At 40.6% G+C, this 19104-nt stretch overlaps 1 protein-coding gene across 1 annotated transcript in view; it reads right to left on the minus strand.

The window, feature by feature from the left end:
- c6h1orf226 (chromosome 6 C1orf226 homolog) overlaps positions 1-19104 on the minus strand; it is a 71743-nt gene that overhangs the window by 19684 nt on the left and 32955 nt on the right. The window contains exons 3-4 of the mRNA XM_030727711.1: positions 15843-16008; positions 10742-10918 (exon numbers count right to left, since the gene is read on the minus strand). Of these exons, the coding sequence (XP_030583571.1) occupies positions 10742-10918; positions 15843-16008 (343 nt within the window). The remainder of the gene's footprint in view (positions 1-10741; positions 10919-15842; positions 16009-19104) is intronic.

The following is a 19104-nucleotide window of genomic DNA, read 5'->3' on the forward strand; positions in this document are numbered from 1 at the left end:
TGTCAAAACAGGGAAAAAGGCCTTCTTCAAACTGCTGCCACAAGCTAATAGAAATTATAAGTTAGATTCTACTGGAATCGATGGGCTAAAAGGCAGCATAAAAAAGTACAAAGTATGCAGATAAATGTATGTGTCCACTGAGCCTTTTGGCTATGCAGTAATGAGGCAGTTATTTAAAGGCATCGGGGGGGGGGGGGCAAACTGTGCTTTTTGTGTGCTCGACACTATTTGGCAATCTGAGTTTGCTCTTAAGGCGGCACAGTGAGGGATACGATGTGTCTGAATGTGTCATATTTTCAGCCCCACCATGACACATCAAACACTAATAAAGTTGAGATATTTCTGACTGAGAGCTAAAAATGATCAAAGCTGTTTCTTGTCTTTCCTTTTCAGCCCCCACCTGGCTCAGTGGGAGTTGTTCTCTTTGAGGCTGATTCCATCTTTCACCTCCACTTTAAATTCAGCATGTGTACGCGACTGCATTTGTCAGCTTGCTTTTGTCAGCGCATAAGTGAAGAAACACAAAGGAGGCTTCAGAAGAAGGGAAGAAATGGGACAAGATAGACGGGCTGACAGACAGATGTGGCTGAGACAGGCCTTCAGCTGTGCTGCCAATTCAAGATAAGTTTGCACTTTTATTTCTTTACATCTGGAGCTGCATATGTTCCAGATTATGGACCACGCCAAGCTGCTGCTGCTCAGCATGGCCTTTAGCTCTGCACCGTGGGAGCATCAAAGCAGATTACCACCACATCCAGATGTCAACACACAGCAGGAATCTAGTCAGGACATGAGCGTGGTGCTGCTGAGGTCCCTGCTGCCTTCAAATGGATACGCAGACGTGCGTGAATGGTGAGATAAAAGCAAGAAAAACGCCTCCACGAGGAAGAGTGCGGCGGCAGCTGAAAGGTTAGACAGTGAGTGGTAGGTGTCTGGTTCAACTCCACTGACCCAGTGGAAGACCACTGTCAGAGACCGTGGGGAGCCGCGACTCTGTGAACAAATTATTAAGAAAGCACAAAACCTCGAGATGCAAATGAACCCACAGACATACACTAATGAATTTCAGCTTTGGGTGAGGCAGCTTGCTATGCAAAGTTTAGTTAGTGCGAATCTTTTCTGGTGGAACCCTACTTGGCTCCAGTCATTAATGTCAAAGTCAGAGGATTAATTGCTCAGCTTTTAAAGTCCTTTATTCCCTCTGCTCTTCTGGCAAACATGGTCATTAATTTTAGCACTGCGAGGGGCTGTTGCGACTGTTTGTTTATATGCGACCTACTAACTCCTCATGCTACCGTCAGCACTACTTTCACATTAACGAAACGACCTCAGCCAGCTCCTAACAAGCCCACGACACTGAGTACACATAGTTCTTTGTGTATACGTGGCCATACACAAAAAGCTGGGACATAATAAACATGACCATAATGAATGTGTCAGTATGTGAAACTGACTTTTATCATATCCAGCGTTTTCAACATGTGCCAAATGTTAGAACTGTTTAGATTGTACCTGGACACATTTAATTTGTAGCCAGTATCACTTCAAGGTCAACTTGGTCACTTACTTATACTCTTACAGTGATGAACCCTCATATTAAACATGGTCAAGGTTTCAAATAATGAAGTCAGTGTATGCGTAATCCCTGTGAGCCAAAAAAATCTCAGAACGCAGACTGGTCTAAAAACTCAGTTTCAGATAGTTTTTTCCTACTCTTTGCTCTGTGTGATATAAACAAGAGAGGATTTGTACAATATGGCCATCTCAGGCACAGGCTGAATAAACCTTCTGTTTGTGAGGAGCAGCCAATCAGAAAGTTGCCTTACAGTATAAGGCAAGGAAAAGGAACAAAATCTACTCTTTTTTTTTTTTAGACAGACGATGAACTGAGGGGCTGCTCCTGTATCATTTAAATATGGCTTATTTTGAACTGTGATTCATGCAAAGCTGCTCTAGAAGAGTCAAAAAAGGAAAGTATGGAGCTGGAACCAATCATAAAAACATTACACCTACACTCACCAGACACTTTAACAGGCACACCTTCCTGGTATCAGGCTGGACCACCTTCAGAACTGGCTTAATTGTTCGTGTTGCTCAGGTTGTGTTTTATTTACCGTCACGTTAGAGGAGCAAAGCTGTAACAGCCTGAGCAAAGCAAGTAGCAGGGTGTACTGTCACTGTGTTAGTACACAGAGAAGCTTGTAGAGTGCTCGTTGTATAAAAGTACATTTTAGGCTGTCTTGCTGTTAGTCAAGAGGTATTCCAAAAATTAAACAAGAATTTATGAAAACTATTCAATTCAATTCAATTTTATTTATATAGCGCCAAATCACAACAAACTGTCGCCTCAAGGTGCTTTGTATTGTGGGTAAAGACCCTACAATAATTACAGAGAAAACTCAACAGTCAAAAAGACCCCCTATGAGCAGCACTTGGTGACAGTGGGAAGCAAAAACAGGAAGAAACCTCCAGAAGAACCAGGCTCAGGGAGGGGCAGTCATCTGCCGCGACAGGCTGGGGTTGAGGGGAGAGAGACAGAGATTAATAATAATTAATGATTAAATGAGGAGTCGGGTATAAACAAAGGGAAAAGAGGTGAATGAAAAAGAAACACTCAGTGCATCATGGGAACCCCCCCAGCAGTCTAGGCCTACTGCAGCATAACTAAGGGATGGCTCAGGGTCACCTAAAGCCTGCAGTCTGATAGCAAAGTGCTCTGTTGGGGTGATACGGTACTATGAGGTCTTTGAGATAAGATGGGGCCTGATTATTCAAGACCTTGTATGTGAGGAGAAGAATTTTAAATTCTATTGTAGATTTAACAGGGAGCCAATGAAGAGAAGCCAATATGGGAGAAATCTGCTCTCTCTTTCTAGTCCCTGTCAGGACTCTAGCTGCAGCATTTTGGATCAGCTGAAGGCTGAATAAAACTAATAAAAAATATCTGAGCTGCAATATTTAAAGTTCTGACAACTTTTTGGCAGTTTACAGTACAGAGACCAACACTGGCCATCCAACCACGACATGAACAAACAGTATTAAAAATTAAAGTCTGTATTTTAACGTTATTGTAAGTTCAGAAGCAATCTGCTAGAGCACGGGGCCAAAGTAATGAAAAAAAGTCTCTGTGTACTCCTTAAGGACTGCACAGCACATGCCACAGCCAACCAGTGAGACAGTTTGAAGCTCCATTGCTTGTAGGTGTGCGTCACGCCTTGGTTGGCTAGCTCTGAGCCTGCTGTACATTTGCTGTGTGTGTTGCATTTAAGTGTGTCCCTGCCGCTGACAGTGTGAGTTGTGTACTCTGTATTGATTTGCACCGCTCCCTTTCTGTCCCAGTAGTTAACCCTGGTTTCGAACGACACGCGCTTGTGACGGGGAAATCGATACAAGTCACCAAACCCCGTTGTGCTTGGTCAGACGGGTTGGCAATGTGGCCTTCGAATCGCAGCGAAAAGCCCCACTGGACGTTTTATCGGTGCCGAGAACACGGAGGAAATCGCACAGCATGTCTGAGAGAGACAAGCTGCAACAAAGATAAAGATTTAAGACCAGAGCAGAATCAAAGCATCTGCAGATACAAGAGCTAAACCTTTCCAAGACAGTCTACAGGTGAGCGAGTGTGGGAGTGAATCTGCTGCATTGCATCAGTATGTATCATCATCAGTGAAGCTCAAACATCTTCTACTGTTAAAAAGAAGTCTGGCGTTTTACTCTTCACTACAATAATGGATACAAATGAATTCATCTAAGAGTGAGGCCTACGAATTCTAGATGACCTCACTCCCACACTACTTGCACACATGCAACCAGAAATAGACACTTTTTTCTTTCCAGGATTCAGCCGTATCCCATAAATTCATTAGAGGCTCAATCAATAACTAGTTACAAAGTGGGAATGAGTTTCACACTGAGCTGAACCTGCCACGCCCAGTGACAACTTCACTTCTGAGTTTGATCTCACTATAAATCCAAGGAACAGATGGTTAATATTAGTCAACATTTCATGAAAAGCTGCTCCTCATAATAACTCTTTCTCCTCCACATGCACTTGAGCAGTAATTACCAACCTCTTTGTCAAGGTTAAAGGCTGTGGGCTATACTTTTTTCCTCCAGCCACACAACATGAATCACTAATACAGAAAACAACAAGAGGGTGTTTAGAATTACAGCATGTCTGACATTTTGGAGAGGTCGGAGGAAAAGCGGGATCAGGGGAATAAGGTTAAGGTCAAGTATGTGAGAGAAATATAGATGAAATCAAAAGAAAGCAGAAAAGACTTAAAAAGACAATTTATCCAAATTCTGAGCAGAATACAGATGTAGGTGTGGTATAAAGAAATGCAGCTTAAGCCTGCAAATGGCTCTAGTGTAAGAGACTTTACAGGACTGGGGCCGAGTTCACTCCCAAATCACATTTAAGTGTTCTATAGGGTACTCTCTTCATACTAAAATAATCTACATGAAAACTAGCACCACAAGCCAGAATATTTAAATTTGACCTTGGGGTAATGGTTCATTAAAATGCTGTAACTTTACAGTCGTGAAAAAGAAAGTTTTCACAGCACTATATGTACAAGTACAACCTTACTGCTTCTGCTGGAATTAAGAGGGTAAGCAGCAGCCAGGTGCTGCCAGCCAAATGTCATTAATTCATTCATTGATCAGCAGCAAACCTCTATAAACCTCTGACCACCAGCAGAAGTTTTGGCAGTTTGCTGGTCTGGAGCATTCATTTGTATGTTAACATAATACCACAATCTTCTCAGGAGAGGACGTCCCAGTAAATTCAGCCCAAGGTTAGACTGTGCAGTGCTCAGAGAAACTGCAAGTGGAGATGTTTGGCCTGCAGTGCCAATGCACAGATTCACTGACTGAGGCTTCGAGAGGAAGGTTAGATTCACAGACCGGAAGCTCGTTTAAGGTAGTTTATAATTTGTTTACCTGGTCACTGAATCTTTGTTGCACATGAGTGAAATAAACTTAAAAATGGACTTAAAAAAGGTCGAGACATCAAACTCAAGTTATATCATCATCTTTTTCTATATAGACCAAAGAATAAATACAACTATTTGTGTAAACTATCACTACATTGCACAAGTATTATATTTGACAGGTAGTGCAAACAGTTAAAGATGCAAAAAAACAAAAATAAAAAAAATAGCCAGCTGACATTCCAGTGACATCTGAAACCATTTTTTTCTGTGATGTGTTGTTTGGAACGCCTCTTTTGAGCAGCAGCATCCTCATCATCAGGTGACAACTCGCCAAGATAAATAACACTTTCTCTGGCTCTGTTTTAAATAAGTATATTTGTGGGTTAGGGCCATAAGAGGAAGGAGATCATTTTGTAAAAGCGCAAAAACACAGTGATTTTGTTTGTGTAATTTACGTTGCATAATACTTGGCCTCCTGACATACCTTGTTTAAAGGTTTGCTCGTAATCTCTCTCTGCGTGCATCAAAGAACGTGACGGGGCCTGAGACTGAGGGCGTTTCTTTCCTGATGTGGCACATTCTTTGATTAAATGGAATATGTTCTGATGGTGACTGCATCAAAAGCTTTAAACATGTGTGTTTTTTCTAGGTATTTCTGCCTTAATCACATAATAACAGTGGAGAGAGGGAATAGAAATATAGTGAAAGAGAGAACGAGACATGCAGCAAATGTCCGGACACCCGGGAACTGAACAGGGGACTCATTGCTGCAGGCATCTGCAGCCCTGTGGGATGTGCTATAACCACTCGACTGTCGTCTAGATTTAAATGATCTAAATTAACATGAACAAACGACAGCAGAGGAAAGCAGGGACAAAACACAAGGGAAGAGGAATAAAGAAGACAATGTGAAGGTGAGGGTTTCAATCAGAGGATCTTTGATCTGCTGTCGTATCTGTCTACCTCAATAGTCAAAGAAATGCCTTCAAAGAAGGTTACGAGTACACGTTTGTTGATATAGGACTGGGGACTCTTAAAGAGTTGGAATATTCAAGGTACTTTTTTTTTTGTGAAATGCTTAGTTTAGTTTCTGCTATAAAAGGTCAAATGGAAAACGTAACGACCAAATCCCAAGTGTGCAGCTCGCCCGAACTGTAGCTCTTCCATTCGACTTCAGCCACAGAGCTTTGCTCTGTCAAATATGGCTGTTTTCAAATCAAGTACCTTTTCATTTTTTTAACATGCAGAAGCATATTTTAAAATCTAACCAAGCACTTTTGGGGAAAGTAGAAAAAATCAGGGAAAATGAATCAAAGCACAAAAGACCCAAAAGCATGGTCTCCTGCCCCAGAACCCCCCGACTTAGGCCAAGTGTTGTCATCGTATGTGCAGTTTCTGCAAATCATAACCTAGTAGCTGGTTGGAACGTCTGCTTTCCACACTGACTAAAATCAAGTTATATTGTTGATACTGACACTTTACGTGGTGCTGCTTGTTTGTGATATCAGGTTAGACTGCTTGCCAGCATGCTCTTATCCTCGCTGTACAACTCTTAACTCCATGTTCTCATTTCAGTGTTGGTGAATCTGCGTTTTCTTTTGCTTTCCTCTTCCACAGTTGTCTCAAATCAGAAATTATAAATGGGCAATACAGCACTTTCTGGTAGGCAACAGCCACAGTCACAGCACGCTTCACCAAGACCAGCCTAACATTTAAGACTATGCTTTAATTTGTTTGGTACAACCAACAGCCAAGCCCAACTGAGCAGGCTTGGTAATGACCAGTTGAGGTCTGAATCTTCACAGGTCATTTTCCCAATAGGTCAATGTCTCCAGAAATGTAACTCAGATCAATTTTGGGTCAGGCCCAAAATCTGTACCAGTGAAAACATCTGCTGTGGACTGATTATAGATCCATGGTCAAAATCTCTGTCCCTGAGAACTGTTGGTCTGTATAATCTTTACTGGTTACATACACCACTTAGTTCTCATGTGAAACCACTTTGGCGCAAATGTCCAAACAAACTTTAGAGAAACAGCATCTCAGACAGGATCTTTGTTATCTTTTAATACAAACACAATCAGATGGCAAGTGGATAGCAGTTTACTGGACTCTCACTGACTGGTTTAGTTCCAATCTGACTAAAGCTCTTTGCAAAAGATATTAAGCACTTAGAGAATTGGCTCACTTCCTCTTCAAATCTCTGCAGCATCTACGTTTGCCAAATATGACCGTCTGCACTGATCAGAGAGGAGGGCTGTACTGTTAAAACTATGCCCACAGAACACAAAATGAAAACTCTGCAGCTTTCCTCATGAAACAAAATGAATACTTTAATATTGACTCGTGCCCGGAGGCCGTACACAGAGCCGGGTTAAAACAAACAGGACCACTCTTGGCTGTCATCCGTGAGCCGCTGTTCTGGCATGTGAGAAGAGTTTTTGTTTACCGGATGAATAAAAGAAACAAACAGCATTCCTCGAGGTCCAACTAATCCCAGCTTTACATAAATTAAAAAGTGAGGAGATGTGTGGACAACTGAAAAGAGTCCAAACATGCTCTGACTACCAAGATGACAAACAGTGAGAGACAAAAAAAAAAAAGAAAAAAAAGAAAAAGAGGGCTGCCTGCAGAAGTCAAGGACGGAGAGGTTCCAACAGTTCTGTGTAGAAAACAAAGTTTGTACACGTAGATAGAGATTTCTGTCTAAAAATAGTCTTTCATTAATTATGAACAGAGCAAGAAAGGGCTTTCCCTTACAAAGTACCAAAGTTCCTCCAAAAGTTAGACCCAACTGTTCGGCATTCGTTGCAGGAAGAGTCACTTTTCACTCCAGCAATGACGCGAACTCATCAGTCTCACGTCTCTTTAGTCCCGAACCCTGCCGGCGTGAATGACCGCTACTCCGCCGATGCTAACAGAGTGAACGCTTGCCCCTGAACTAACCTAAAGGAGATATTGTTTATGTACATTTTCAAACAACTACCATTTGCTAAGTGATTGATTTCCTGTTACATCCTGACAGCCCCGTGACAAGATCAGCACACACGCAGAATCGCAATTTAAATTTATCCAAAGGGGAAAACCTTTAAGTCTGAATCTTGTGAGTGTGTTTGTGTGTATAATCAAGAAAAGAAAAAAAAAAAAAGGCAAAAGAAAAGGAAGCAAACAGGAGCAACAGATTCAGAGAAATAAGAGGATCTGCATGAGTGAGCATATAGATGAGGCTCACAGAGTTGTCTCTTGAGGATACGTGACCAACTGAGATCATTATTATTCTTAAGGTGCGTTCAGACTGAATTGGAAGCAAATTATCTAGAATCTAACTTTATTTGCTCACAGTTGATTTGTAATAAGCTCTGGATTTATTGGCAACAGACAGACCTACACGAATAAATACAGTTATGGGAGTCCTGAGCTCGCTGCCATCATTTATTATAAAAAAACCAGTGCTATAATTAATAACGTCACATTGTTGTTAGCATGTTTCTGTTTGGATTATGGCTCCTAACAATCTGCAGTGAGCTCATATTTTCAACATATTTATCAATTCATATGTTTTACATTGTCAGGATGTCCTGCTATCAGTGATATCTGATTTATCATCCTGCTATTGAAGTCGGTGCATTGTTCATCTCTCTTTAGGGTGACGTCATTATTTTCTTTGTGCACACGTGCCTTTATTTTAAAGTTACACCATATCCCAAAATTAAAGGTACATATTTAATGTTTTAATGTTTATTTAATGTCTTCTTTCTCTTAACCCTAGAACACTAAAGTGAGTTTTGTGACATTATTACTCTCACTTTCACATGGGTGAAAATCACCCGCTGTTAGTGTTCTAGGGTTAAGTGTAATAGAACTAAATGGCGCTGCTCTTGTGGTGCTCAAAATGCTAGACAACGTTACCGGTCAGCTAACGCGGACATCATTCATATTTATATCGTGTTATGCTGTTACGACAGTGGACTGTCGTAATGATGGGTGTGCTGGAACCCCCACTGAGTTACGGCTCAGTCACACAAGAGTTAAAAAAATAAATAAAATAAGACAACAACGTCCCCAACTAAGTAAAATTTATGTTGCCTGGTGATTGCATTAATTTTTTTCACATGTGGTGACTGATTTCATGTAGTTGCGATGAGCACCTGTTCACCCAGGGACAGACCGAGCAACACCCAAAAAAATATTTATGCCCGAAACGCTGACTTTAAGTTGCATGTGAATTTTCCATGCAATTTTGTTGCATAAGTACAATGTAAAACATTAAATTTAGTGGAATCTGGTCAAATGAAATTTACTTGGTATACATTCAGATCATACCAAGCATATTTTCCTTAATGATGAATAAATAAACTTTGGATTTTATGTATCTCAGTTGCATTGTACTCAAAATTATTGCTTTATATTTATGAGGGCCAAGAATTAGTTTTTGAGTGCATTTGCACATCTCCTAGCAGGAGGCAACCTGTCTGACAAACAACAGCAGACAAACTGTGACTGACTGCAATCACTCTCAGGTTTGAGAATAAATTGCCATCTAATTTATAAACACAGACAAATCAATCTGAGTCAGTCTGTGCCGATGAGCGTAACTCGCCTGCGATTCCTCTCTTTGGAACAGGGGAGTCGACTCAACTGACCGTCAGCTGGCCAGACTCCTGGTTATATTCCTGTAAAAAAAGCAACGCTGCTGAGCATCCTGCAGCAAATCTGTTACTATCTGTGGAGGAATTCCTGTTTCAGATTTATGAGGTTCTCCCTGGACTCTGACTGTTAGTTAATGTGAATTCCTGTGTATGTAGACGGTAATAGATTTGCAATTTTTCACCAATTTATCTTAGTTAATTGCCACATTATCACTACCTGACTGCATGCAATTGCCATTAACCTCACTTAATCACAGACCGATAGCAGGGTGACCCTGTCTTACTGCAGTTTGGTCAAAGTCACTTTGAGGACAGGAAGTGACTGCGAGTGGCAGGAGACCTTGTCTCCGTCTTCAAAGCAACCATTTCAAAGGCAACAAAATTGCAAGGACATGGTCCCTAAGCAGCGCTTTCTCTCGTGTGACTGTAATGTTAATGTACTAACTTCAAATGAGGGACAAGGTTGCTTTCTCATAGAAGGCTCAAGTCCATCTGAAAACAGCCTGAACAACAATTATCTTAAATTCACTTCATGTTCAAGCTGAACGCACCTTAAAGGACAGCTTATAGGTACATATTTAATACGCAAATAAAAATCAGAGGGGTGTTGTCTGTTATCTAAAAACTTGGTATATATTATTCTTACACATCAATTTTAAGTAAGTAAACAAAAACAGGCCGAGACTTTTCCGTTTTATCTCCACCACAGGATTCTTCAGGGGGCCAGGTTAAAGTGTTACACCACTATTTCATCTCCCAGACAGTCGGGAGTTCCCTGTCTGTTGAGAACATTAAGCAGCCTGACTGTCTCCTGATCTGTTCCCCATCCAAAGATCTCCATCTCCTCCTCCTCCTCGTCCTCCTCCTCATCTTCATCATCCTCGTCCTCATCCTCCCTGTCATCGCTGTCGTCCGTGTTTGACTCATACTCAGAGGCAATACCCGACTCGCGAAACCTTGTGAATTCCAGGCAACTCAGAGATTTAATGTCGCGGGACAATGACTTTACTGGAGCCTCTGATACGTCTTGACATTTTATCTCTGGCTTGTTAACCTTGAGCGGTTGGGGAGGCGAGGGGAGTCGAGGAGGTGGAGGCCCCGGGGGTCCCGGGAGGAAACGGAAACACTCCAGTTTGAGTAGACATTGGTCCCTACCTAGTGGGCTTCCCAGAGTCCCGTTGGATGATGAAAAGGCATTGCTGGTCCCGTCGCTGTTGCCGAGTGTGTGCAGGTTGAGGGTCGACACCTCGGGTTTAGGTGTTGTGGGGTCACATATCACGGGGGGTACTGTAGACCGGAAGGTGATCTCCAACAAACTGTCCTGGGAACCCACTGGACAGAGGAGACAAAGTAAAGAGATTTCAGGTGAAGCATAAGAAGTAGAGTAAAAGGTGAATAAGCAAGAAGAAAGAAACATGAAATATTTTAAACCACATTTAAAAACGAGCCTTGATTTAAATGAATCTGCTATCAGCTTTGCAGGCAGAAGATTAATGTATGCCACATACATATCTGTGAATTGTGGTAAATAAAGATTCCAAGTCCCAGGAAAATAAATCACTCTGTGACCAATAAATCAATGCACGCTCATACAGCGTAAGCAGAAAAGAAAAAAACAACATGTTTCAAAGCATTTCATCATCATCACAACTGCTCAGTGAAACAAGTTTTGCAGGGTTCTTTACGGGCACACAGCACAGACCTGGAGCTGGAACACTGAGAAAGAGATACGTTAAAGAAATATGTCTTCGGTATCAAATACTAACCCAGAATAAACATGAAAGATGACTCAGCCACTCCTTCGTGGAGGACAGCAGCAGTTCGTTTGGGTTCACAGCAGTTACAGTGTTCTCCAGGAGTCATTCAGAGTTAAAACACCACCATCAATCAAATGTCTCAAACTGCTCGTGCAGTACAATCTGCAGTACTGTAGTTTCTGCAGTACTTTGTCTCTTTTATACATAGAGGTTTTTTTTTTTAAAAAGGGGACCTATTTGTTTGTCATACGCCCACACACACTGCCCACTTTACTAGGTCCACGTTACTAGTACTGGGTTGGACCCCCTTTTGCTTTCTGAACTGGCTTCATTCTTCATGAATTCAACAAGTTGCTGGAAAACGCATCATGTTGTATCTATGTTGAAAATCTCCTGTTCCACCACATCCCAAAGATGCTCTTTTGGATTGAGATCTGGCGACTGTGGAGGTCCATTTGATTACAGTGAACTTATCGTTATGTTCAAGATACCAGTTTGAGATGATCTGAATCTTTGTGACATGGCACAGTATCCTGCTGGAAGCAGCCATCAGACGATGGGTAGACTGCGATCACAAAGAGACAGCAACAATACTCATGTAGGCCGTGGCAATCAAATGATGCTTAATTGATTCTACAGGGCCCAAAGTGTACCAAGAAACTATCCCCCACACCATTACACCACCACCAGTCTGAACCTTTGATATAAGACACGATGGATCCATACTTTCAAGTTGTTTACGCCGAATTCTGAACCTACCATTTGAATGTTGCAGCAGAAACCAAGACTCATCAGACCAGGCAACATTTTTCCAATCTTCTATCATTCAATTTTGATAAGCCGGTGCAAATTGTAGCCTCAGTTTCCTGTTCTTAGCTGACAGGAATGGCACCCAGTGTGGTCTTCTGCTGCTGTAGCCCATCTGCTTCAAGGTTCAATGTGTTCCGCATATCTTGGTTGTAACGAGTAGTTTTTTAAGTTAATGTTGCCTTCCTATCAGCTTGAAGCAGTCTGGCTATTCTCCTCTGACCTCTGACATCAACAGAGTGTTTTTAACCCACAGAACTGCTGCTCGCTGGATATTTTCTCTTTTTCTGAACCACACGTTGCAAAACCCTAGAGATGATTATGATTATGTGCACAGATTTGCTATCCTACAGTAACACAAGCATTGAGGAGGTTAGCTTCCAGAAGCACAAAATAATAGAAATAGATCTTTAAAATATCCCCCTTGATAAAGTAGAATCTAAGAATGGGGGAAAAAAGAGCTAGAAATTAGCATTATAGATAATTATATAATTAGCATTATAGATTCCCTTTAGGGTACAGGTGAGACGCACAATATAAGAAATTAGACTAACCCACTGAGTGAAATGGACAGACAGCAGACTGATTGTGTTGACTTTATATGTTCCCATGACTGTAAAACACACAATGTTAATACTGCCTTTTTGCGCTCAGGACATTAATCCAAAAGAGATTCTTAATCTCAAGAGTTTCACTTACTGGTTAAATAAAGGTTTGTTATAATAAAGGGGTGGTCACCAAAAATATTCTGCAAAATATGTGAAACAGACCTTTAAAATCATGGATGCCATGGCCCGCCATAGCAAGAAAAAGGTTAGGTGTAACTAATAACATTAGATAGAGCAGATCTGTCTTTTTAAAGTGCAGCAATAAGCTATGCCAGTGGGCTATCGTGTGCAATCCCAAAGTGCTGAAACTGACACCTTGAAGATGAAGTGTAGTTTTTATGATGTTAGCAATGTGTGTGTTTGACATGTCAAAGTATGTTGTGAGAATGATCTATTGCTGAGTAACGTGTGAAAAGAAGCTGCTGTTGCTTATCATAGCGCTTTAGAAAAATCTCTTTCAGCTCCACTCAGATATATTTTGAATGAGTACACAGAAAAGTTCCACTGACCTTGTGTGAAATGAAGTGAATGTTAAAATATTCAAAATGCACAGGTGGAAATGAATGTTTGAAATGTTGTCTGATAAGATAAAGATTGTCTCTTGCAGGGCGACACGCCGAAGGACTGCGATAGTGCTGAGAAGACTGTCTGTGTAAAGAGTAGAAGAAGAGGACTAAAACCGTGTGGAGCTGAGGGGGGGGGGGATATGGAAAGGACAGACGGGGTAATGGTGAGAGGTTGATCCATGGACACTACCCACTCTTTTACTGGACACGCCTGCTTTTTAATGCTTTTGTGTGTCTGTGTGTTGCTGGATGACTGTTCTGCATGCCTGACAGTGATGTGTGCTGAGCTAGAGTGCGATGCAGAATTATTAATGCCTTTTTCTGCCTCCTCCATGCCTATCTTTCACTTTTTTCTTGTCACTACCCTTGTCCGTTTGCTTGTTTGTCACGACGCTTTTGGTGTGACCAAACAGCTGTTCTGTGCAACATCTCACGTACAGATGATTCAGTTTAGCTTTTCACCATATTATTTCCTTGGTAGAGTTTTTTTGCCTTCACTAAGGGTCAGCAGCATCAGTGGCTGCAGCTGTTTTTATACTGCTAGAGGCTAGGAAACTCTATGAAGGGAGTTATTTTACAACGTTCCTACTCAGGGGTAGAAAGTTATCTTGACAAAGAAGGACCTTGTAAACCTTGTATCAAAATGTAGGCATAAAGGAGACATTTCAGATGCTCTAACCTGTTTTCACCAATCATCTGTCCAACATTGTGATATGACCCGTGACACTTTTTGAAGTTTTCTCCATTAAATTATCAGAAGACAGACAAAACATCCAGGATACTAATGCTTGTTTCTGTCATGCTGTGTCATAGACATGAATTTAATTCAATTTTATTTATATAGCACCAAATCCCATTAGGGCACTTTATATTGTAAGGTAAAGACCCTACAATAATACAGAGAAAACCCCAACAATCAAAACGACCCCCTATGAGCAGCACTTGGCAACAGTGGGAAGGAAAAACTCCCTTTTAACATGAAGAAACCTCCAGCTGTGACTGGTTGGAAGTGAGGGGAGGGAGACAGGACAAAAGACATGATGTGGAAGAGAGCCACAGATTATAATAACTAATGATTAAATGAATTGTTTTAAATGTAATCTTAAAGATCTCCTAAATTAGAGAGAGGCCATTTCCATTTATCTGCTTTAAGCTGAACACTTTTGACTTATACCAGGGAGTCAGGCATTTCTGATTTCAAGCTTTCTTTTTCAGAACAGCCACAGTTGTACAGAATGCGGATTTAAAACTACTGACAAGGTAATCAACCCATGTGGGAGCAGAGTTTAGGTAGCTGCTCTGCACTGTGTTGGCACATGGCAGTGAAGAGTATAATAATGGAGGAATTATATCCTTAAACTTAGTTACAGCGCTTTTGGAATGATTTCTACTGTAGTGATATTTGTTCCCCACTGCTGTGTAATCCATTATTGTAAATTTAAATGTTACTGAGAAATGATAAGACAAAAGAGGGTTTTCAGGGAATGCTGTTAAATGTTCAGTTTATGTGCCAAAACAAGATCCAGAGTATGATTAAAGTGGTGGGTGGGCTCATTTACATTTTGAGAGAAGGCAATTAAATCTAATAACAGATTAAATGCAGCATTGAGGCTGTCATTTTCAGCATCTACATGGATGTTAAAATCACCCACTATAATTAATTTATCTGAACTGAGCACTAAATCTGATAAAAAAAAGTCTCAGAAGTCAGGTGAACGATAGATAATAAATAAAACAAATTTTTACACTTTCCAGTTTGGGTGGACAAGTCTAAGAGTCACGCTTTCAAATTCTATAAAACTCTGTCTGGGTCTTTGGATAATTAATAAGTTGGAGTGGAAGATTGCTGCTACTCCTCCTCCTCAACCTGCACTTCGAGCATTCTGATGGTTAGTGTGACTCGGGGGTAAATCGGTGCAGTTTTGCTATTTAAAATACAATTTATCCAATGATACTTAAGTTGATGATGCAAAAACTTACCAAAGAAACTTAAGATTTAGTCTTCAGAGTGTGAGAATTGGAGAGGATGTAAAGTTGCTTTGGTTTTAGTTTTTACAGAGTTTATATGTGTTTTTCAGTACTGGAAAAAATAATGTTAATTAAAATGTGCCAAATTTCAAGCCACTCTATGTACTTTGAGGGCCTCTAATCCACAAAATATTCAGAATACGAAGGTAAAATTTTGCATAGCCTGAAACACTAGAGATACAAAAATTATCAAAAAAAAAAACTTAGTTATGCTGTGTTCTTGCAGTCCATCATCTAACTGATGTGTCTTTTTATTAATAAAGAACTACTAAATACAGATAATGGAGCAGATTACATTTTCTACTGACTGCCAGCAAAGACTGATGCAGGTCACAATTTACAAACCTGCCCAAAGCAACCTGTTTCTCTGACCCTGTACGTCCGGTAGATCTGTATGTACTTTTTATATTACCATAAAATGGGTATATATGTGTATAAATTGGAATATAAAGCAATGCATGTGTATGAGCTTCTTGTGCAATCTACTCACTGGAATTTGGTCCAGCCATTTTGGTCTCCAGCTCCTGGATCTGTTTAACCAGCAGCGAGATGTGCTGCAGCAGGTCTTTGTTCTGGAGCAGCAGCTGGTGGACACGTGCCTGGGCCTCCAGCCGAGCCGTGGCCTCCGCACTCAGCTGGTCCTTCAAGAGATGGACCTGCAAGAGAAGATGTGAAGGGTCAAGAGTTTGATGAGGAGGAGGAAAAAGGAAGGGAGAGAAACAGATTCTTTGTAATGAGCGAGGCAAACCCTAATCCACCTCACACAAACATTTTTTCCCAGGCTGCTGTGCTGCTCCTCTTATCTGAATTCCCCAAACAAAACAATGCACCACGTACCACGCTGTTTGAAGACCAAGGCCAAACTGTGTTGACCTTACCAACAATTCAATTTAATTTTATTTATATATATCGCCAAATCACAACAGCAGTCATCTGAAGGAGCACAATTTTCTTGTCTGAGAAATCAGCGGTATGTGCCGTTTGCCACAAATATTTCAGTAACAAGAAAAAAAGGACACAAAAAGTTAATTTACATGCTTTGAATGGCTCTGTGTAATTGCAGTTTTTCTGCAGCTAATGACATGACAACTCAAGGTTGTTGTCATAGTAACGCAACATGCATTTTTATCTGAGCCTGCTTTCCAGGAGCGAGAAAAGTAATGACGGTCAGAGGAAGAGATTGAAAGATTTGACAAGCTGAAGAGAGCTGAAAAAAAAATAAAAAATGCTGATGCATCTCCTTCCCCCAACACAGAGACCACTGAGCCTGAGCTCAACAAGAAAACTAGAATCAGTCAAACAGCACAGGGCTAACAGCTCAAGAGACAGGTTGGACAGATTTCTATCAGCATCTGAACGTGCAGTCACTGCAGCATTAAGCATTCCCTGCACGAGCTCTGGCTCTCTCACACCTGGTACACAAACTACCTGCAGGTTTTGCAACCACTCCTTACATCAGAGAATGAACCCTTTTTTTGTGTTATATTTTATATCCTCAAGTTTATACAAGCTCATTTTAATTCGCATTGTATGTAAAAGTGTACTTAAGTAAAATATTTATGTATAATTCTGCAGAATACTTCTTTGTCTTTAATCTGAGTGCAATATAATACCATACAAAAGTATGCAACACAGTATGATAACTTTAAAGACAATATTAAAAATGCCAGAACAACACTGACACTTCCAGCAGTGGGATGTGGGTAATTGTATCTTTTTTTTTTTTTGGCATTCTTCTTTTCTTTGTTATTGCTGTAATCTGAATTTTTAGCACTGATTTTGTAAACTGGCAGTTAAAATATAAAGCTTCAGAGGGATTTGCACACAGCAAAAATGTATGCAATTACACAGTGACTACAGGTCACATGTAGCCCCTCTTCTAGTAACTACACTGATTGTGAGATGAGAGGCTTTAGCATGTGGCTAACTCAGCTTAGGAGGTGGCAGTGATTGATCGATCACATCATATTTTCATTGTGTTCATCAATCAAAGCCGCGCAGAGGAAAAAAAAAACAAACCCAGCTAATTGTCTGAGTGTTGTTCAGTCAAACGGATCAATCAGTGAAAATCCGGTGGGGATTTGCAAAGAGTTTTTCTTTACACAGAAAAATCTTCAGCATGAATTTATTTTGGAACTATTCTACCTTCAGCTGGATGCGTCTACAGTGTTTACAGTTGTGTATTTGTTCTAATTTATTCATTGCCTTCGGGGTAAGTCTGTTTTGTATGCAGCAATTCCTTCAGCCTAAGACTATCAGTCCATCTTCAGCTTATCTTCTTTTTCAGGAAAAAAATAAATAAAAATTTTGGAATTTTGTGATTTCTTAATTATCTCAGTATAAGTAAAATTCTTCGGATTTTGACCCATTTCAAAAATGCAAAAATCTTGGACCCATCTGCAGAACATTGTCTGTCTTGAATATATTTCTCCTGTGGAGATCAGCGGACGTTTAAAAAGAAGCTTAAGACCCACCCGTGCAGGCTTGCTTTTATTTACTTTTACCCATTTATACTTTTAATTATTGTATCTTATTTTACATTGGGAAGCGCACTTTGTGACTTTTGTTCTTGAAAAGGGCTATATAACTAAACTTTACTTACATTTTTTTTTTTACCAGTTTCAATCATTTTTGTAACTTTTTTAAGTTAATTAAGCATGAGCAAATGTTTAAATAACTCTTTTGACTCAACCTTCTCATACCCGATCTGTCTTTCTATTAAATTATCTAAAAGAAACACACACACACAGAAAACATTATTGATAGATGAAATCTCTTTGTGCTATAATTACTGCAGCTTTATCTTTTATTACGAGATGAATGGGGCTCATTTGGCAGCTCTGATCCTCATGTAACCTTAATGCTACAGCCTGCTGTGGTCTGCCAGATTAAAGCTCAGACTCCATTTCAATTTAAGACTGAACGGCTCAACTTCTTTTATACTTTGAATCACTGATATAAAAGGAGAGGAAGGGGAGAAAGAAACCGTTCAGTCAGTGCCCAAACACACACACACACATACACACACACACACACGTAGGTTTTGTAGCAGCGACGGCTCCCCGCTTTGACTTCAAAGTACTCCTCAAATCAAATGTTAGTGGTCCCACCTCCCACCCTGTTCAGCCATCTCCCATCCAGAGCACAAATTTGCTCTCAACAGTTTCAAAGGAGAAATTTTCAAGGTTTCAAATCACAAGAATGGTTCAGAAGAGAGCCGGTGTGTTAAAGGAGACCACTTATTAATGATTTTCTGACAGTGGAGGCGAAGGAGCCCTCAATAATTTGATTAAGCTTAACCCTGGACTTTGAACATGGTCCAGCAGTGCTTCAAACATCAGCTGTTTAACAGTCGAAGAATCACTGAGCAAAAAAGTGGGAAACATCCTTCTAACCAATAATGCTGCATGGATTTTAATGTTAAACAGTGCCAATTAAGTGGTTTCTTCCCTTTTTTTTTTAAAACAGCTTCTTGTCAGTAAGATTTTGTGCCTATAAGAAGTTTATTCAGTACCAAAGTGATTATGAACTGTTGCCCATACAATCCGAGGAAGGCAGCTGGTGTGAAGGGCTGACAGTGTATTTTCAGAGCACTGTGAATGACGGGGCCTCATACGGAGGTGTAAGTAACTGAAACTCCTAATCACTCCCTAGTTTCTAATTTCAGCTCGATGCAGCAGCGAAGATCGTGTTACCGTGGTAGCACGAAGGCTCTCGGCTGTTGACGTCAGTGGTTACACACATTTTAAACA

This window comes from Archocentrus centrarchus, chromosome 4 (assembly GCF_007364275.1).
Source record: "Archocentrus centrarchus isolate MPI-CPG fArcCen1 chromosome 4, fArcCen1, whole genome shotgun sequence".
Lineage (NCBI taxonomy): Eukaryota > Metazoa > Chordata > Actinopteri > Cichliformes > Cichlidae > Archocentrus > Archocentrus centrarchus.